This window comes from Elaeis guineensis, chromosome 3 (genome assembly GCF_000442705.2).
Source record: "Elaeis guineensis isolate ETL-2024a chromosome 3, EG11, whole genome shotgun sequence".
Lineage (NCBI taxonomy): Eukaryota > Viridiplantae > Streptophyta > Magnoliopsida > Arecales > Arecaceae > Elaeis > Elaeis guineensis.
In genome coordinates, this window is record NC_025995.2 from 105,238,023 (window position 1) to 105,260,552 (window position 22,530).

At 34.8% G+C, this 22,530-nt stretch overlaps 1 protein-coding gene across 1 annotated transcript; it reads left to right on the forward strand.

The window, feature by feature from the left end:
• Window positions 1-7,448: 7,448 nt before the first annotated feature.
• Window positions 7,449-18,135, forward strand: LOC105041216 (cleavage stimulating factor 64). Its single transcript, XM_010918081.4, has 7 exons — window positions 7,449-7,729; window positions 7,872-7,949; window positions 16,075-16,113; window positions 16,202-16,771; window positions 16,854-16,934; window positions 17,459-17,647; window positions 17,735-18,135. The coding sequence occupies exons 1-7, from the start codon at window positions 7,634-7,636 to the stop codon at window positions 17,858-17,860; spliced, it is 1,179 nt and encodes a 392-aa protein (XP_010916383.1). The 5' UTR covers window positions 7,449-7,633; the 3' UTR covers window positions 17,861-18,135.
• The last annotated feature ends 4,395 nt before the right edge of the window (window positions 18,136-22,530 follow it).

Here is a 22,530-nt window from a genome sequence, read left to right on the forward strand (position 1 = left end):
TTTTATTTGTTTTCTTTTTATGTAAATTGGAGTTGGAGGTTCTATTTTTTGTACATTTTATCCAACTCTTCAAGAAAGTTGAAGTTTGGGTACTACCAAGATGGCACCATCATGATGCCATCCACCGTTGTCAGCCATTTTGTCAGCGAGCCTGAGACTCCAGTACCCGGCTGCAAAAAAAAATTAGAAAATCTCTTAACCATTAAATGGATATGAGAAAGAAAGTTTTATCCTCCTCGAAATTTAGGAATATATATATATATATATATAAAAAAATAGAGAGTGCTATGCCATTAATTTCAAACTAATTGAATTCTTCTTCTCGAATTCCACCACAAAAAAATATTAGTAATAAATTAAAAAAATGAGGATACTTTGATGACTTGGCGTTGAGGGACCGGTTGAAGTTGATATTTTAACAATATTTGAAGGCACATATAGTTTGTTCAATCTTTGCTAGTATTATGATTTATTTTTTTTATTTTTAAAAATAATTTTATTATCTATATTACAAAAAAATGATATTTTCAAAATCAGATAATTTTTTCCATCGATCAGTTTTTTATATCAAGAAATATCTTCTTTCTTTAACTTGAAAACTACGTACATCCAGTACCTACCAACTTTCTTGGCCAGCTTAACTATAACATGCATTCTCTTTATATCATTTTCCAATCAAAGTGGGTCTTGGAACCTAAATTTTCCTCTAAATAGATTCGACCTCTAAATGAGTTGGATTCTATCACTTGCACTTTCTTAGCTCTAATGTGCACCCAACTAAATTTATTGAGCAATTTAATACCTATAGACCAAACATGGGTCAGGTCAACCTTAGTGTATTATACTTGGTAGGTTTATTAAAACATTAAGAAAAGAATATTTCCTCCCACCATTTAATTACCGTATGCACTCTCTCATCCTTTTCTAATCAAATCGGTCCTCTATTTTCATGCCTCTCATAAGATTAAACTCTATATTATTCTCTAATTTGAACCTCTGAAATATATTGTTTCCAGTCAGTATGACTTTGGACAATACAAAACATGGAACTCCTATTACACTAGCAATCGGGTGATTGAGTACAATTTGTTTTGGTCTCAAATCAAAAATCCAATCTATGTGGAAAATGAATTCATTTGGAATTTTAACAAAGGTGTCTAATTAGATTGGAAATGAAGGATAGATAGCATGTGATAGTTAAAGTGGGCGAGAAGGTTAGCGGAATGACTGATCTATTTTTCAAGATTGTAAGAGTGAAAGAAGGAATCAAGAAGAATATTCTTTAACTTCAAAAAAGAACTATAAAAATCCAAGTTCCACACTTGTTTTAGAGAATTTTATATAGTAACACCGGAGTGTAAATGTCAAATTAAAATTATCATAGAAATTAAAAAGTTGAGAAAAATAATGACTTTTATATAAGGGAGATTTAGGTGATTATCCCTGGATGAAGGATGATATTGATAAAGATGATAAGATATTTTTTCTTGAGGTCAAAAATTCAAGATATATCTTTCAGTCTACTAGAAAGAATTGGTATATATGTTGTTAATGGATTATATTAATATTGATATTATATATATTTTATTTATGATGTATATCATATTATAATATATTATAAATATATTTTTATAGGATTAAAAATTTACAAGATAAATAAATATATTTTTATAAAATATATTAATAATTAATAGAAATATATTAATATTTTATCATAATATATTTTATGAGATTAATAAATATATTTTTTATGGAATATCTTAGAGATAATTTTGATATTATACAGTCAATGATCCTGGATACCGGATATGTGAATATCTAGAAATGTTTAATCACTAGAAATAACATATTAAATGTGATGACATCATATTATCAAGATCAGATTATGGAAAGGATGATGAGTTGGCTATCAATATCCTAAAATTGTTATGTAGCTATAAAAATAAATTACTGTATGTTTGTCAACAGATCTAAAAGTTATTTTTAAATGATAAAATGATAAAAAAAAGATAAATATTTAAAATAATTTTAAAGTTATTGGGATATAAAATTTTTTATTTTATTTTTTCAAAAGAGTTCTAATATATAAAAAAAAATCGTCAAAAAAAAAATGTGACGTGGATGAAGATGAGAAGAGATTAATATAAAAAAAAATCTTGATAGATAAGATAAGAAGATGTGGATAGAGATAAGAAAAGATTAATATAAAAGAAAATCTTGATAGATAAAATATCGGATAAAAAGAGAGAGATGTGAGGAGATTAATAATTAGGGAATGCAGATTTTGAGAAAATTATTAATTTGAAGAAAGAAAGAGTTTTGAACGATGAGAAAGTTGAATACGAGATTGATAAGATGGAGAAGGGATGTAGATGATACAGATGGAGAGGTGATTAGATTAATCTAATGAAAGAAAAAATGTGGTCAGAAAATATATAATTTTTTAAAAAAAAACTAACTTTCCATGATATTTTTCCATATGGCATCTTATGGGCGGAGGTCAGTAGAAATCTTAATATAATTAAAAATTAATTTTTGATTATAATATAGAGGAGACCAAATTTATGTAGATCTTGAGAACCTTAAACGTGATCCAAAATTATTTTTGGTTATTTTTGCGTTATAACTAAACACTCAAAATTTTGCTATTAAATCTGAAATCAATTACAAATGCAGCCCCAAACATGTGCGTAATATTGTTTAACGTAACATAATTCAACATCTGCCTCTATTCATACGTTTTTTTCCGATGATTCAAACAGCCTTCTCTGATTGAAATTCTTTTTCGGATTACAGTTATGTTTTTTTGGCGCGCAATTCTCATTCGACCGAGACGGAAGTAGATAATCCACGTGGCTACGGTGGATGGCTCAAGATTCGTCCGTTCCGTGTTCCACTCCAGCCGCGCCATCACGTACCTGCCTCCCATCACTTTGTTTTTCTTTAAACAAAAATTTTTCTTTTTATCATTAATTTAGCCGATCGGCTTTTTCTTTTTTTTATTTGGTACACTGCGTAACCGTACAGGGTTACTCTTATGCTGGCAACTGCTATCTCCAACGGACCATCTATTTCATAATCAACGGTCGGAGTGCACCATCAATTCCATCAAGAGATTGATGAAATATAAATGATGGATTCCTCGATCCCATCAGACGGTGATGATCTGCGAAGTACATTATTATTAGAATATAATCGAGATTATTTGTATTATTTAACCCTGATAATTCTAAAACCTAAACAACACCGATCCATTTGACTTTGCATGTTTCCAACGGTCATGATATGCCTACTACATATACACCAACAAACAAGCCTCTCCCAGCCTTCGATTCACCTGTGTCTCCCAGCAATCAGTCCCCTCTCACGCGATCGCCCGTATTCTTTCTTGATATAAAGGCCATAATCATGTGATGTGCCCTTCGTTCGCTGCCTGGTTGGGGTCCGCAAGCCATCAACCTCTTCCTCCACCGCCACTACGATTCGCTGCGACCGGGGTCCGCAAGACGTCAACCTCTTCCTTCGATGCCTGGTTCGATGCGTGGTTGGAATCCGCAAGCCATCAACCTCTTCCTCCACCGCCACCACGATTCGCCGCAACCGCCCGGTCATCATGCATAGCGACGAAGCCAAGGTGGATACGTAGGCGCGTCCGACTTCATGTCACTCGTACACAAGCTGACGGATGTGAGAGTTTGAAAGTTTGAAGATGATGATGATCATGCATCCACGCCTATTAATGCCAAAACTTGCCGAATAAATTTTAGTGGCTAAATGGGAAAGATTTTTCTTTGTTCGTGGAGATAGATAGATGATTCTTTATTTATTTATTATCTATTCTTTCATCCATTTGTTTTTAAGTTAAGCAAAAAGGTGATCCAAATCGAGTCTTTATTGTGTGACGTACTTTAAACAACATTTTGATTTGATATCTTTTATGTAACTAATTATATTAATTAATAAATTATAAGATATAGTAAATTCTAATTTTCATTTGAGTTGTCAATGTATATAAGCCGAATTACTTCCGAGCTATTCGAATTCAACTCGAATCTAGATTTGATTCGACTTGGTTATTATTGAGTTCGAATAACAGAGTACTCAGTTCGAAAGCTTGCAAACTTATTCAAATTTATATATATCTATATATTTTTTTTGATGATTAAATTTATATATATTTTAGATAATATTATTTTTATCTATAATATATATATATATATTTATATTATTTTTATATATTATTAGTAAGTTAACGTTCGATTTTGAATTTGAGTATCGTATTTGATTGATATTCAAATTAAATTGAATTGATCACGAGTTTTGTTTATTTTTCATCAGGCTTAAGATATTAATGTATAATCAATCTCAAGATGCACTTCAAGTTCGAATATTTTGAGTTGAGTCGGATTTGAATTTTTAATTATTCGGCTTGACTCAATTTGATTGCATCCCTATAGGCCACCAATAGATTTTATCTCACTAATAGTATTTGCTACAGGATAAAGAATCACGGAAAAGATTTTGCTACAAGAAAAAAAGTATAGAGAAGGAAGGGCCAAAATGAGAAATGAGGAGAAGGGTAACAATAAGACTTGCGTAGGACTGTGGACAGAGATGACAACGTTCCACACTCGAGTGCTAAAAAACAGCTCCTTCGATTTGACTCGATTGATTTGGAAATGAGAAGAACTTTCCCTGTATAGACTGCAGAGCTGTGCTTTGTCCAAATGCGTCCACCGGCCTCAAGTATGCGCCGGGAGGTTTGGCCTCCTCGAAACAGGAGATTGACCACCCGATGTTTTGGCCTTATACGAGTTAATCCAAGCCTTCTACTATATTACGGCATGTTTGGTGTGGAAGATTTTGACTTTGGAATGAAAATAAAAATGATAGAAAGAATATCCCTATTTGGAATCGGAATGCGTTAATCTTCTAAAATCCAACCCCAATTTTATCATAATATTCAAATTTAATTTTAATTTTAACTTCTATTTTGTCCATAAACCAAATATGATTGGTTGGGAAGAGTTGGATGCTGATATGGAAATGGGAATGAGTATTTTTTATTCGGTTTTCATTTTCATCTGATTATAAGAAAAATAAAAATATTTTAATCCTCAAAATCAAATCTTATTCTTTTTTATTATTCATATTTCATTTCGATTCTAATTTTGATCATGAATTAAATATACTAGAGATATGGTCATTTCGATTTTCATTATAATTCATTTCAATTCTAATTTCAATCATGAACAAATATACTGCACACCAACCTACCCTCAAGTGGAGGTCATTTTGTCAGCTGCTAGCCTACTAGTTTTGGCTTTTCAAAAATAGCCTAGTTTTCAATAGTGAGGTAGTTCCTGTACACTGGATGTTGGAGAGAGTGATCTGCTTGGTGGCGGAGTATAATTATTTTAATGCTACTAGCTCGTCCCCTGATGCTCCATTTATTGGGACTCCCTTGCTGCTCCTGTAGCGATCCGGATGATCATTTTCATCTCCTGAGAGCCTCCTTCTTCAGAATTTGTCAAGGTAAATTTTGATGGCAATATCAGAGATGGAAGAGGTGGTGTGGGATTTATCATCCGGAGCTCGAATGCCAAGCTATTGGCAGCTGGAGGTTTCCATCTCTTCGAGCCTTCAGTTCTGAGAGCTAAGCTTTATGCCATCTGGACGAACATCATTTTTGTCAAACGGGAGCTGCGGACAGAGAGAATCTTCATCGACGGTGACTCTGTCACTGTCATTGAATGGATTCGTGGTAGCAGGAGATAGCTAGAAGTTGATCCTCTTCTCTCTGACATCTGGACTGTGCTTTGCCTCTCAATTGCAATGGTAGTGTGTAGAGGTGAGCAAAAACCGAACTTGGACCAATCAAATCGGTTTAAATTTTTGTTAGATTTAGTTTGGTTGATTTTTGACATATAAAAAATATGTTTTGATTGGCTCAGGTTGTTAGTAAATAAAATTATTCTCAAACTGAATCGAATCAGCTTTAATAAAATGATATCATTTTAATTAAGATATTATTTATGTTGGAGTATTAATATATTAAAAAATAATTTTAGATTTATGATGTTATTTATTAATTTGATTTTATGTTGATTAGCTTTAAATCTTAAGTGACTTAATTACTAGATTGTTTATTTTTTTTATAATGTATTGAAAATTTTTATTTTAATCCTTAATGATGATGTTTGTTTAATAATTTTATTTTGTTGAGTGACAATATTTTATGTCAATTTAAATCATTTTACTTGATAAATTCTCTTGATGATACTCTTATGTGAAAAGAAAATAATTTTCATGAATCACAAAAAAAAAAAAATATAAACTGGTAAACCAAACCAAATCAGGCCGTTTAAATCATGTTAGTTTGGTTTGATTTCAATCTTCTATTGGTTTGATTTGGTTTCTAAAAATACCAAACTGTTTAAGATTGATTCAGCTTAGGTTTGAGTATAAAATCGGTCCAAACTGGACCATGCTCATCTCTAGTAGTGCGGCATGTCTATCAAGAGGCGAACAGTGCGGCAGATTAGGTTGTACCATTTGTGGTAGAGCACTCTTGAGATTGGACTTGGCGATAGGATGACAGTATCCTACCGATCTTGTGGAAATTTTTATAGTATGACTTTCTGAGCCGCTCTCACATCAAAATGGTGTGACCGCCTGCATGTACCTCTCCTAATATATATATATATATATATATATATATATATATATATATATATATATATATATATATATATATATTGTAATGGCGTATTTGGTTCATGATCGAATTGAATCGAAATCAGAATCAAAATGAATTGGAATGAAAATCAAAATCGAAATGGAATTTGAATATCAAAGAAGAGTAGGGATTAAATTTTGAGAGATTGAGACAATTTTCATTCCTCCTGAAATCAAAATGGGAATATAGCTTTTATTAATCAAATATTGGAATAGGAGTCACTTGTTTCTATTCTTATTCCAAAATCTAATCCCTTTTAACCAAATATGCCCTAAATGATCAACATCCTTTAGTACATCCACGCCTTACAGTTTGGTTAGGGGACAAAATCTGGAGGGTTTTCTGGTTGTAACTCTAATACCAAAATTATTTTACTAAAAGAACTCTTAATGCAAAAGTTAGCTTAGCGATAATATCCATAAAAATTATGAGCATTCTAAGGTGTGCAAACTAGGTTGGAAAGCGAAAGAAAGATTAACTTGCAAAAATAGCCTATGCAATGACATGATTCAGGAGATTTAAAAAAAAGTTAACTATTGGTAAAAGTGTTAAAAAAAAAAAGAAAAAAGCTAGGGGTTCCATCAATTACATGTTAGACTTCCTACCGTATATATTCATATGTGAAGTACTCTCTATCCCATATGCCTTGCCCGGGGGAAAACTTTGGTTAATCTTGTCAAGGGGCTCTGGAATTTCAAGACGCTACGGGTGCGCCGGCGTTGAACCGAAGGGCTGATGAAGTGATCAGGCGTGCATGCCTTAAGCGGTGTTTAGCTCAAAATTATTTCTTGGGTTGGGCCGAGACCTGAACCCAGCCTTCCACTCGTCGATCTGGAGCGCATGCGTCCTACTTTATAACGCGATCTGAATCGAACCGGAGCCCGGGAGGAGACGATGGCCGCGAAGCAGCCTCCGTCCGGCGATGGCTTGGCCTCGCAGATGGCCGGCATGTCCAAGAGCCAGCTCTACGAAATCATGCGCCAGATGAAGGTAACCTCTGACCCTCCCACCTTTTTTTTTTCCTTTCTTCTTATCTGTATTCCTTTCTGTCTTCTATTCGAATTAAAGAAAAGAAAGGGGGAAAGGTTGGAGGAATTGATTTCTAGTCATTGTGCGTTCTTTCTGCGTTCAGATTCTGATCGATCAGAACCAGCAGCAGGCGAAGAGGATCCTCATCGAAAACCCTCTCTTGACGCGAGCTCTCTTCCAGGTTCTTGATTCCCCCCTCTTTTCTCTCTCTTGTGGCTCTTCGGAAGCTAGGGTTCCGTTTGTTCTTGCTAAATTTTGAGGAAGATACAGGTTGATGGGGGGTTCTGGGCATTCCTCTTCTGTTTTGATTTCTTGGATAGAGGAGTCGATGCGATTTCGCTGATTGGAGTTTGTAGTTTTGGCAGAATTAGAGGACATGATTGAGAAGTACGGGCACGTCTTGTTATGGGGGTAATTCTTCTGCCAAGGAGTTGGGGGTGTCTGATGATCCCTGTTTCTTATCTGGCTGTTCCTTTTCTAGTCAAAAGACCGATTTTCTTTAAACAAAGAATAGTGCAAATGGTATTGCATGTTTGAGAAGTGTTGAGAACAACCTACCGCGCACAGTTAAGAAAGAATTCCGAAATTTGATTTCCAACATGAAGCAAGATTCAGCTTTTTATTTTTGTTTTCTTTTCTTCTAAAGGAGTTTGGGAAAGTTGTCTCCCATATGCAACCACATGAGCTTCTCATTTGACTATGAATAACTAAGATGTTCTTGAAACTTGTTAATATTTTATGGAACTGAAAAATATTTTGATCCTTAAATTTCAGCTAAAATCACCATCCAAAGGTAATCTTGGATTCTCGACCCTCCCATCATTGGATAAAATGGCAATTTGAATGGAGGTTATTTGGTATCATGATATCATATTTGATCATCATATCCATCCATATCATCCTAATTAGATCTTGGATGAATCATCCGTACCAAACGCCTCCTTGATATGGTATACAAGTCCCGGACTGACTCGGATGGGTTGGGCGGTTCAGCCCAGCGGCACCTCGCCATTCTGGAGTCCATGGGGTCCGAGCGCCGAGAAATTAATGCCGGCAGAAGCCCTAGCTCGCCCTTTCTCTCTATTTCTTCCCTCCTTTCCTTTCAATTTTCGGATCTGATGAAGCCATCCACCTCTCCTTTTTTTTGGTTAGTAGATCCTTCTTTTCTTTTTGTGCCGCCGTCGATGGTGGTCGTCCCTGAGACCAGCTCCGTCGCAAGCCTTTACCGCCCTGTTTTTTTTTTTTGCTACAGGGTATCCCCTCTTGCTTGGCCTCATTCCCTTGTTTTCCTCCCTTCTGGTCACTGTTATATCTCCATCTTTGGCCGCTGGACCTCTTATATTGCTTGCCTCGCCCAGTCTAATCGTCACCATTGGATCCATGTGGCATTAACCCCTACCGTCCGATATCCTCATCCTCGCGACGTAGTCAATATGGTAGGGTTATTAGCGATCGAGAACGAAAGGGTTTCCTAAAACTTTATCTTTCATCTCTAATTTGGCGATGTAAATTTTGTTGGTGTGGGTCTAAATGGATCTTGTGTGGCCAAAAATCATAGCTTTCGTAGATCCACACTAGATCGTCTCATTGTGAATCATTATTGGTAGATGACGATGCCCGTAATATGAATGATCCAGACAAAATAGAGATGTGCTCCGCATCTTCTCCTACAGGACAGAAAACCTCAAAACTGGGTTATGTTTAATATTTGTATAGAAGGAGTTTTAGATTTTGAATTCTGAATTTTCATTCCTTGTGTTGGATGGAAGCAGGGTAAAGTTGTATTTTTTTCTTCTTCTTCTTTTTTTTTTTTTTTTTGGTACTTTTCTTCATCTTAATGAAATATAGTATGGGTCCTCCCTCACTTTTCATCAAAAAGAGAAAAAAAATGTGTTAAAGGTACAGTGGATTCTGTTAGGATGGATAAAGCCACTACATTACTATAATTCATCATGTTGAACTTGCAATAATCCACATGTTCAGTTATTGTCATCAATAGGCGGAGTTGAGGTTGATAGACCAACTTCACCAAATGGGCCACACAAGAATCATCCAAAGGACCTACTTCATCAAATAACCATTGCATCATGCATGCATGGATGGCTATGACCTTTCAAACATATCTCTCCAACGAACAGTTGATTCGAAAGGATTGCCTGATTTGATATACAATTCTACAAGAATTATAACTAAGATGTTCAACAAGATGTATCTTTTTGCTATTCACCAAATACTGTGCAGTCGAAGTTCCAAGGCCTATATACCCTTGAGAATATAACCTGCTTTGACTGAAAAATCTTTAGTACTAGTGAAGCCACGAACCAAAGCACTTCAAGAATATAGCATCTCAATCTTATACCTTCAAATGGAACTCCTCATGGTCCATGGAGGTAGCATATAAATTATGAGGTAGAATATATGGTGCATTATCTATTGCCAGCAGAACCTTCTTTGAATGAAGTTATGTGTGATTTATGTATGGTGGTTAAGAATATGCTTGCTTCACCCCTTTAAAATCCAGGAGAGAATGGTGGTTTTTAGAAGAGAAAAAAGATAGCATTTCAGTTGAGCTAAGCCAAAATTCAAAACACCATTGGATGTATTGGGTTTTGATTTGATCTTCTTGTGATTCATTATGTTTAGTTCTCTTGACATAAAATTTCACTGCTATGAACCATGTAACAAACTTCACAAGATTAAGGCAAGAAGTGCATCGTATACATAGTTTAGGTGATAGAAATGCTATGGAACATTTAATAATCAAGATTGGGGCTGCCTATGATCTACCAGTAGCATATATGTAAATAATGTAATATAAAAAGGGATATGAATATTTATTTACTTTTAAATGTTGATGATCAAATGCCATATGATTGTTTTTTCCCCTTTTGCTAAAAGAAGAAAAATAAGCACACAAATGTAGTAAATCATGCCAAGAGAAAGCCTGGTTGCACAACATTGTGTAGTAGTTGGAGATGCATATATTAGGAACAAGAAGGGGAGAGGGACTGCTAAATGCCCAAGAATAAGGTGGTGAAGTTTTTAAGAAGAAAATAATAATTTATGGACAAAATATTAAAGACAATTGAAACTTGACAAGTTGATAAGTTGTTAGAGAGGAAATGAGACATATGAGGAAAAAAATGGTGGTTGAGTGGTTAGGTGTGAGAGGTGATCCAAGGGTCGAGAGACGTGAAAAGGAACTTGGTGGTCAACTGGTTAAATAGTTTGATGTGATAGGTGATCAGGGGGAAGAGAGCCTACTAAATTCAGCATGTTGGAAATTTATAGGAAATTTAACAAGGGTATTCAAAAAAGAAAAAGGAATGCAAACTATGAAACTTGTAGTGACATGTATGATAAGTTGGCTCAGGACTAACTAAGAAGTTCCAAAATTTGCTCGGATAACAAAGAGGGACATTTTTTATACCATGTTAGATGCATTAAGAATGAGCTTAATATGATTTTAGTTAATATACATAAATAAATTAAGGTTTTTTCTATAAATTATTGTTTGAGGACTGAAGAATTTAGAAGAACCGGAGTTAGGAGATTTTCAAATGTTTCATCATTTAATCCATAAAAATACATAAAGGCTTTGGGAATGGTGCAAATCATAAGGCATCAAGGCCAAATGAAAATATTAAATGAAGTGTTTAAATAGCTTTTTTTATAAAGATAAGATATTTTTTCAAAGGTATTTGGTACCATCTCATAAGAATATAAATGATGTACAAAGTTAGATCAATTGTCATGAAGTTGAGTTTGTAAGCCACATTATGAAGTTATAGGAGACAATGATAGAGAAAAATATATTGATTTTTTTAAATTTATGTATAGAAAGTTAACTACGGAGATTTTCTTGCTTATGGCTATTGATGTAAGCAATAATAAAAGAAAACGAACCTGTATGTGGTCATTATTCACTAAGCATATGATAGATTATCATGAAGGTATATTGAGAAAGGGTGCATAGATGATAATTGAAATTGTTATAGGGATGCATAGTTGCGGATTGTAGTAGTGATAAACATGTGGATTTCTTGTTATAATATGATTGCAACAGCACTGAGTCCATATCACTTCAAATTAGCTGCATACATACTTATTCATGGAACAAGGACATAGTTGCATGCCAATTTGGAATATTGGAGGAAAATCTTTTAGATTAAATGGTAAAACAAAGGTAAAGCATATTGATTGCAAAATGGAAATGAAGATAGGGTTCTAGAAACTTGACAAACCTGCCATCACGTGTCTTACAAAGTTGTAGAGATTGATGAATGCATATTTAATAGGATTAGATGTCATTAGATGGACCAGAGAAATGCTTTTTGGTGTTATGGGACTGACGCATGCTTCATGTCCCAAGCAATCATGTTGTAATATGATAAAATGGCTGGTAAGGTTTCATGGCTTGAACTGCTAAGAAATAAAGATTCTCAAACTATAATAGATATGCAGGGGATAGCATATAATGTTGAAGTGAAATTCTGGTATAACTAAAAGGGATTAGGGTGGGGGAATGATTTCTTAGGTGGTGTAGGAGATGTACATATTTATGCTGAAGTGCATGGGGCACTTGATTAAGCTGATTCAGGCACGTCCAATGGAGATCTGAAAAGGATTTATTTTTTAGGAGTTGCTTTAATTTGTGCTCAGTTGTTAGAGAAGTGCGTATGACTAAGGTAACATGGATGAAAGTTGTTAGCATTTGGAAAAACATGCAATATTGTAGGAGGTGGTTCGTAATTGGAAGAATTGGGGCATATACATGCAAAAAGTTTAGCGGTTATGGTTATTTTGTGGTATGAACAGAAATGTTTAGGATTTAATAACTGGTATTGTGGCAACCATTTAATTTAGAGATATGAGCAATATTTTGTAATGAGAACTAGACAAGGTTGCTGAGATTCTGTATGTTAAAGGTGACAGAGAGAGTTGATCTGTTAGACTTACATATGGAAGGGGAAGGACCATTTCTAGGTATTAATAGAAAATTTGGAGAGTGAAAATGGAGAAAAAGGAAGTGTTGGAAACACTTTCAGGTTTCAAGGGTGAGAAATCATGGTGATCAGGGTTTATATTTTATATAGGGTTAGGAGATGCCTATAGATGGAACACAGGTGAATTTGGGAGAAAGATTTTTACTAGAAACTAAAAGCATTTTACATTTTTTTTGGTAGAAAGGACAGAGCAGGAGGAAACAATAATAAGGATACAGGGCTTTGCTGAACCAGTTGAAGACACTTTGCTATTGTAAAGAAATGAAATCTTGCTTCGAGTAAATGCCAAGATCCTCACTCATCATCCCTGACCTATGCCCTGCCTCATAACCTCAACTTAAAGCCGTAATTTCGTACATACCTTTGTTTACAAATTAATTCCATCTCTTTCCCCTCATTTCATACAAAAAAAAAAAGTTCACTAGATTTCTGTTTAAATCACCGACTCATTCCCCATTTTACAACCAAAAATTCTAGATAATTCTGCTTATGTCATTGGTCACCCAACTGGCACCTCATATATTAGTCAGTCCAGCTTAGTGCACCCACCTAAAAACCCCTCAGTTGCACCCATCTCTATTTTACATTCATATGCTCTTAGTTTGTCATCCTTTCGCCTGCATAATGATTACCATCACACAGTCTAGCTAAATTCTCCCTGTTAATTAAGCAACCCGCTTCATGTCCCTTTCATCCTAACCTCCATTAAGTAGAAGCCTCTAGAAACCCATCTCAACCTTAGGCCTTGATCCATGCAACTAGGATCCACCAGTCAAATTCTTCCATCTCATCCTTTATCCTGACTTCCAACCTTTGATATTCTCTAGAAAATTTCTTTATAACCATCCATGCCCTCAAGAATAGGGCAAGGATAGGGACAAAAATGTTGGGATACTCTATCCAAATTCTTTCCTAATGCAATTCTCTTTCATGCTTTCTTCTTCTCCTCTGTCATTGTCTATGTTACCTCCATCTCCATAGATTCTTTCTAGCCCTTTAGGAGCAAGAAGACCTGCCTAAACTACTTTAGCTAGGGGTTCTTTCTTGTGATGGCCCAGTACTAAAGAACAAGGGTGAAGGAAGTGGTCTGGCAACAAGCAATGATGATGCGACATCTTCACTGACACTCTTCCTCTCTATCGCTATTTTATTTTTCTTACTTTTTTTTTATCTATTTTCATTTTTATTTTAATCCTATCCTTCTTAACTAGCTAAAGAGTGAAGAAAAATCCATAGATCAAGCCCTTAATGTATGCATTTTCTGGTCTTTCTCGTTCCTAAACAAGATCCTCAATCCCTCTAGATGCCTTCATCCTACATCATCTTTTAAAATGTGGTATGGCTTCCAACTGCACCATGCTCCGTATATGCAGTTACTATATTGGCTGAATAGGTCACCTACTTAACATTATGCAAGTACATATGCAATCTTGCTTAGTATGTGTGTGCTCCCCTAGCATTTTCCACTGTATATGCAAACCCAACTTTCATTTTGTGGCTGCATATATGGCTTGGCTTAGCATTTATGCTGCCACAAATGCAGTCCACTATTATGCAAACTCATGCAAGTATTGTAGGTTCGGTTGGTTGGTGGCTAGATACCCATATGCAGGTATTATTAGTAGTATTATTAATTAGTTAAAAAATATCATAACTATTGTTGTTAGGTATAAGTAATTATTATTAATTTAATTATGATATTCTTATGACTTTTTTTTAAAAAAAATTATTAGAAAATACCAACAGCATATGCTTTCACATACCACATATGCTCTATGCAATCTGTTTACCACTTACATACTGTGGGTACCTTTTGAAGACGATGCTTATGTTTCCTAGACTAGATCCCTTATGAGTAGAATGTCTAGATAGCAATTATTACACATCTAGCATGAACTCACCAGCTTTATCTTATAGGTTTTTTAGGAAGCCTATTATCTCAATATTTTTTTGTCTTTTAAAAGCACTGATACTTCATTCTCATGAATGAGTTGAAATAAGACTCTAAAATTAAGAAAGAAAAAAGAGGAAACACCATGGCATATCAAGTTAATTTTTCTAATTATTATTTTGACCTGATCTTGCATAAAAAATAAACAGAAATAGGAAAGAGAGTAGGTTCCAATGGATGATTGGAAGATGCCTAAGTTCCCTCAAGTTATCTGTAGTACCAATGCATTTTCATTCTTCAAAGGTCTTATTTTCTACGACAGTAAACAACAAACAGAATAGTTGTTAGGGGATGTCATGGGCTTCAAATGGTTCCATTAATTGGCATTCCTGCCCCCTGCCCTCTCCTTTTCCTACTCCCCTCCAAGGTGACATGGGTTTTTATGCATTGCTAAAATTAGTTTCGAGTACTGGAGTTGCATGGGTTGCTCTAGATATTCACTTTGGTCAATGATAAAAAATTTATTAATCACTTTCATCTTGAACATGTTTGCTATCTCCATGTGCACTAATCCACAAAGCGGGCCCCATTACCCGGGAATTAAAACAAATGGATGTGACTTAAATAACTCTATAGGATATGCTATAGAAATGTTTGAACCAAGCAAATGCAATGGATTTCAAAAGTCCCTTGGATTTGATTTGCTTATTATACTTCCAGTTATTGCTCAATGGGATGATCACATTTTTGAGATCATATGCATGCTTGATCTGGCCTGTAAATGAGAAAATATATCAAGTCAGACTCCTTATATAAGCTTTATTCGTGGAGAATTGGTTTGTATTATGCCTTGCCATAATTGATATGTGTTGGATTCTGCCTCTCACAAAAGGAGTGATGCAACTAATAATTAAGAAAAGGATTGGATGAAGAGGAAAAGGGTCACAAGAGAAGGAGAAAGGATTAATGACCATCTTGTATTGGATGAGGAAGTTAATTGGCACTTCTAGGAAAAAGGAATGCCGACAAAGTCTTTTGGTTTTCTTTTGTTATTCTGAGAGTTTGTTCATTACATAGCAATCATATTAGGTTGAAGCGTTTGCTTTCAAAGTATGATGTAGTCAAATTATGAGAATGTTGTATAAATTTTCTGTTTTTAATTGTTTATTGATCTTAGGAAGTATAGTGAATATCAATCCCTTTGACTTATGGTGCATTGTGATTTTTTTGGTTTATTTCAGTTTGAATAATATTTTTTCGTGTATTGTCATATAATACAATGTGAAATTGTCAAATAATACTTTTTAGTTTTTTTTCATTCCATATCCCATATACTGTCATATAATACTTATTGCTAGCTAGACTCACGATGTGAAATTGAATGCAATTGTCTTAATGATTCACTACAGGCACAAATTATGCTGGGAATGGTGCAGCCTCCTCAAGCGGTAATCATATTTGTTTAACTTTCAAATATATCATTTTGTAATGAAGTAGAACCCATATTAAAGAAAAACATAAATCCCTGTTCTTCAGATGCCTACCATCCAGCAGGCTTTGTCACAACCACAATCAGCACAGTTGGTGCAGCAGCCAAATGTTCAAACCACTCAATCATTGCCTGTACAAGCTGGGCTGCAGGGTCAAGCTAGTTCACCTCAACACTCCGTATCTGTTAAACAGCAACATCCTACCCAACCTTCCATTGCATTGCCATCTGCTTCAGTTCCTCCATTGAACTTCCATTCGCAGAACATGCCATCGAATCCCCCACATTCAGCACAGCAGACTAAGAGTTTTCTGAACACTCAAGCTTCTTTATCGCTTCCACAGTCATCCCAAATTCATAATCTTACTCTACCCCCTCCTGCTCCTCCACATTACTCTATACTTCCATCCCATATGCCTATTGTTTCTGGTCAGACACAACAACCTCTGCAGACTGCTGGAGCATTTAATCAGCCACTGCAGCCACCTTTACCACAACAACCTAGGCCACCTTCCATGCTGCCATTTTCTCATCAGCTTCATTCACAGATGCCGCATGCTCTTGGTTTTCAACCATCAAGTGTGCATCAACAGCTTTTGTCCCAACCCATGTTTCATGTAAGTTGGCTTTTACAATTTCTTGCTTTTAATTTTACTAATATCTGAATTTTTCATGAGATAAACTTTTTGAATTGTTCAGTCAGGCAGCAATCCTCCATCTTCTTTCCCACAAGGACAACCACCACTACCAAGTCAACCACCACCGCAGCAGCTCTATCAGGTTGGCATGTCATTTCTGCTCCTGGACAGGATTGAGTTGTAACTTGCTGTTATAATCAACCTCTGTAAAACACACACACACACACATATAAGTATTTTAAATACTATGTATTTGGACTACTTCTGATGCCAAGATATGAAACAACACCTGTTTTATTTGTATGTGATTAAATTGATCAACAGACTTGCATCTAACTCTGTAAGTCACCACATGACCAAGTCAATTCTATACCGATAAGCTTAAGTGTCATGGTGTAAAGTTCAGAAAGCATTGTGTCATTGAATGCTCACTTTGGGTTACAAACAGATTGCATGACTTTTAAATGACTTTGCAGTCATAATAGTACATGCTTTACAGTCACTTGAATATCTAATTTTTTTTTTTTCAAACATAATTAGGTTTATTGCTTAATGCTTCACCCTAATTATCTTCACTGCATCTGGTAGCTGAATGGTCAGTTGTGCGGTTGTTCACTGCCCCATGTGCAACTTTAACCTAACAAAATAAAATTGTGTTGTTTCCAGGGTGGTCCACATATAGGTCAGGATTATAGCAATCAAGCTGGGACCTCCATTCAAGCTGAAAGAGGGGCTGCTTGGGCACTTGGCCTGCCTGAAAAAGCAGCTTCTGGGGCCCAGTTGCCGGGACCAGTGCCATTGGTCTCTGGACAGACTGCCCCTGGCACAGGTGGTCAGCCACCTCGCCCACCACCGGTAACTATCATCATGGCCATGTTTAGGTGTTATGTAAGCTCCAAGCTCCGAGCTGTCCTTTTATTGATCCTCTTTTTGTTTGTGCAGCTGACTCCTGAGATGGAGAAAGCTTTGCTTCAGCAAGTCATGAGCCTTACACCAGAACAGATCAATGTTCTGCCTCCTGAGCAAAGACATCAGGTGCTTCAACTACAGGAAATGTTGAGACAGTGATGAACCGGCGCTTCGTGTACCGTGGAATGGCTTTATCAAAAAGATATGCAGTATAATGCTTGAGAACTAGGATCAGCTTTTACAGTGAGGGGGGAGTGGCTTTTTGGGCTCTTCTCAATTGAGCTGTTCTTGACAACTGCTTACTAACCGGTCCGTGATCTAGGTATCTATTGATATTGATTTCTGTTAGTTTTTTTGTGACACTTGGTTTTGTCTCATGTTTATTATTTTCAACATCAGTTATTAAGTATCGTTGCCTTTTGTTTTTGGACTAAGGTTGTTCAAAATGTGTGCGAAGACCAGTGAGTGAAGGCACTAATGTTTCTTTAATAGGAGAGGATAATTAATGGAAGATGAATATTTCTAAGTAGCACTTATGGAATATTAAAATTGCTTATTGTAAAGGTGACCAACAACTTTTGTCCTACTAGACTACAGCCGCCTTTGCGGGTAAATTTATGCTACTTATCGACGGCCGATAACCATATGCATAAATGTTGTTTGATCCTTCTTCGCAACTTTTGTTCAAGTGATCTGAACAGTTAATGGAGGAGTCCTTAACACTGTTGAGATGCATGAAGATTGTCTGTGCAATGTAATGTTTAATTTCTGTCTTCTTTATTCGTGCAATTATATAAAATGATTGCAATCTCCTCACTTTAATGATGGCACAGGGTTTAGTAGCACTTCATGTTTTCTTCACTGCAATAACCTAACTAGCTCAGCATTTCAATGCACTGCTGTACAATTTATGAGCTCCTTTTTTTTTTTTTAAAAAAAAATTGATACATGATTTATGATGTCCTTATTGCTTTAGCCCGTGTGCAATTTCGATGTTTCCTTTAACACTCTGTGTGTAGTAGCCCTCCACCTGTTCATGAGTTATTGAGTTCAGTTCAAGGCTTAGTTACATATTGTTTCAAAAATCAGCTACACTATTACAAAGTTCTGAATGCTTAATTTGCAAGTCGCAAAGGCCATATAGGGTGTCTTCTATACCATAAGTGCAACCATCCTATTAGGGCGCCAGTGAATGTGTGGAACAAGATTTAACATCCACTAAACTGTCACTTAAAAGAAAGACTTTTAATTGTGTGCAATTTTTTTGGGTAATAATTGTGTGCAATTTTTTTGGTAATAATTGTGTGCAATTGATTAATAAATAAAATAGAAAAAAGGTTATTTACTTTTACTGAAACTTTCTTTTTTCTGTACCAAAAAAAGAGAGACTTTCTTATGAGATCTAGTTCCGTTGCACAAGATACGGAGCAAAAAAGACCATAAAAATCTAGAGCTATCCCTGGAGCTTCTGTTGTTGGATTTCCTTCGTGTGCTTTCCACCGAGGCGTGGCAGTGTTCCCATTTGAGACCGTCCACCACGGCCGGGATGGATGGCCGTATCCAAGGGAGAGATGGCGAGATGGCGACTTGAGAGAAGTGTTGGAATGATTCCCCTCTCCCATCTCTCTCTATCTATCTTATCCACGCGGACGGCGTACCGACACGCGACGACTCAGCCTTTTCGTCCCTCTCCGACCTTTTATTGCTCCGGAGGCGCGACCTTTTATTGCTCCGGAGGCGCGCATAGAAATTCTTATGCTGTATTCCAAATCCACAAGCGCCAACACCTCAGTGTGGACGTAAGGCTGCAAATGGGTCAGACCCACGACCGACCCCGACGTGACCCATAAAAATCTGATCCAAATCATTTAAAAAGATCAATGGGTCCGGATCAAATTTTAAAATTAAATCTGTTATATTTTTTGAATTAGATATAAATTTATTAAATTTTGATCCATCTTGATCTACTTAAATATATGAGTTTATATAAATAATACTCAATGGCTCGATTTGATCCAAATTCATTATATGATCCAAATCTATTATATGCTAGCATAGGTTAGAAATAAATTACAGCAAACTGTCCATCTATACAATATTATCTTCTTCTCTTTCCACCCTCACAATTGAGTGGTATCCGTTGATTCAAGCTGATAGAGTCTCCAATAAATATTATCTTGTTCTTTTTCTATCTCATAAGGAATCATTCGTTTTAAACCTACACAACTTTTTCAACTCAAAAAATTTAGATGATTAGTGGAAAATAGATATTTCACTTCCAGTTGTATCCCACGATGGACTTTCATATGTACATAATGTACATTTTGGCAGTTTTCTGAGATGTAATTGTTACATGTTGATGGCCACTTAAAAAATCATTATGTCGCAAGTGTCATTGAATGGTAAACTTGTAAGATCAACTTCCATTCCACTCATGAAAATCGATTGAATAGCTATAGTTGATGCCTGTTCGTTAATTCAATTCACGATCCAACCTAGATCCAATTCGGACCTAAATCGGATCCGAACCGGATTCGTATTTTATAGATTAAGGTCGGATCATAGCAGATCCGATCTGACCCGAATGATACGTTGGATTAAAAAAATTGATTATAAATCCGATCCGATCTGATATTTTACTGAGTTGGATCTGAATTCAAAATCAAGATCCGATCAAAAAACTGAATTGGATCGAAATCATTCATGATTCAGTCCGATCCGATCATCCTATGTGGATGGTAGATCATTTGTACCTGGAAAAATTCTTATGTGGGAGGTTTGAAAAAGAAACAAATCCAACAGTCGTAAATGACTTATATTGCGAAGTGGAGAAGTGGCTCCTTGAGGGTCGGATTTCATGAAGTATGGAATTGTAAGCTATGTTATAATGATGGTGTGTCTCTGTGACGAGGAGAGCTAATCTCGAAGACTGTATTATTATTAATAAAAAAATATAATTCATGTTTTGAGATTGTTTGTGATCAAGATACTAAAATCAAATGGTGAAGGGGCAGTGCGGCTCAGAAAGGGAAAGCTGTGGAAACTGGGAAACGAGGGTACGTCCTCTTTTTCATGCAGGGTCGGACACCTTCAAATTTACATGCGCATGTGCGATCTGGTGATGTTTTCTTCTTGTTTCTCTTCCTTTGTGTTTCCTTTCTTTTCTCAATATTAATTTTGACGTGCCATAACAAAGTTAGATAGCTAGCTAGGTTGACTGATAGCCGTCCACTTAATCTGTGATCTCAAACTCATAAACCGAGAAAATTGAACGCAGCTTTTACGGCATTGGCCAATCATCTCTGTCATCATACAATGGATGAGACAATGTACTTCATCTTATATATAAAAGACATGCACCAATGAGGTATGCCATTTAACACCCTAGAGAATTGCTCTGGTTGTTGTTATTGCCGTAGCATTAGTAGTGCTATGCCTTATAGTTTTAATTGCTACCGTCTATAGTCACGATGGATTATTTTGATTGCTACAAATAGCGTTGGACAAAATTGAGAAGCAAAATCTGTTAAATCATACATTAAATTTTTAAAAATTATAATTTAATTATACAACACCATTCGATTAATTTTTTTTGAAAAAAAAATCAACTAACTCTGAAATTTATGATGTGGTTCTATCTCCTAAGGAAGACCTTATTTCTAGTGATGAAGCTCAAACTCCATTATTTGGACCTTGAAATAGATCGACCAAATCGAAAATTTTGATTGATTGTATTCCTCAATCTAATAAAAAGAATCCAATGAAATAACAGAAGGCAAAATTGATGCAAGATTTGAGATTTATTTTCTGTAGGATTTTAGTTTTTCATGTTTATTTCTTTTGATCATGTCTATTTGATCAAAAAAATAAATCTTGTTAAAATTAGAAGAAAAATCATATACAAATTATGTAAGGGCAGACATCACAACAAATATGACTATGTATCTCAATTTATGATTATTAATAAAAGAAAAGAAGGCTTAAATTTTTTTTATCAATTTTTTAATCTTTTTCTAATTTTTTTAAGAGATTTAAGTTGAATAGATTAAAAAAAAATTAAATTTTTTGCGTGCATATCCTTCTAAACATTCAAATTTGCGTGATATCTCTTTAAAATTGATATTTGTATGTATACCCTCATAAAATACTTGTTTTGAATGTATATCATTCTTTTTTTTACATATATACCCACATTATTTAACGTCGTTAAAAAATTAATAGTTTAAAATTTAAATGACTAAAATATTCTTATGGGTAGATGTGCAAAAAGAAGATTTATAAGAGTATATATACAAATAGTAATTTTATGAGGATATTCATGCAAATTTGAATATTTAGAAGGATATACATGCAAAAAATTTTAATTTAATTTTTATCTATTTCATCTAGATGAATTCAGGCCTTCTTACTCTACAATGTAGTAATATATTACATAATATAACAACATGATGATGATATTATATAATATTTTATATATTAGAATACTATATTATATTTTATTTTTACACAAGATGGAACGATTATGTCCATCTTATAACAACATAATATACCTTATGCACTTCACAAAAATATTTTTAATAATAATTTTTTAAATAAAAAATAATAAAATTATAAATTTTTATTATTATATAATATCCAAATCTATAATTATGTTCATTCTATGCAAATATATAAGCTATTCATCTAATATCAAGTTTAAATATTTTTTTTGAAAGCATATTATTATATATTAGAGGAAACATTGATGGTTATGATCTGTTTATTTTTTGGATAAAATAATTTTGATCTATCATTTGATAAAAATATTATTTTATTTATGTAAATTAATA

Excerpts from the sequence above, each read along its gene's own strand:
- LOC105041216 (XM_010918081.4), top strand. The coding sequence starts at position 7,634 with ATGGCCGCGAAGCAGCCTCCGTCCGGCGATGGCTTGGCCTCGCAGATG. Across the intron at positions 16,114-16,201 it reads TGGTGCAGCCTCCTCAAGCG|ATGCCTACCATCCAGCAGGC; the intron begins GTAATCATATTT and ends CCTGTTCTTCAG. Across the intron at positions 16,935-17,458 it reads CACCGCAGCAGCTCTATCAG|GGTGGTCCACATATAGGTCA; the intron begins GTTGGCATGTCA and ends TGTTGTTTCCAG.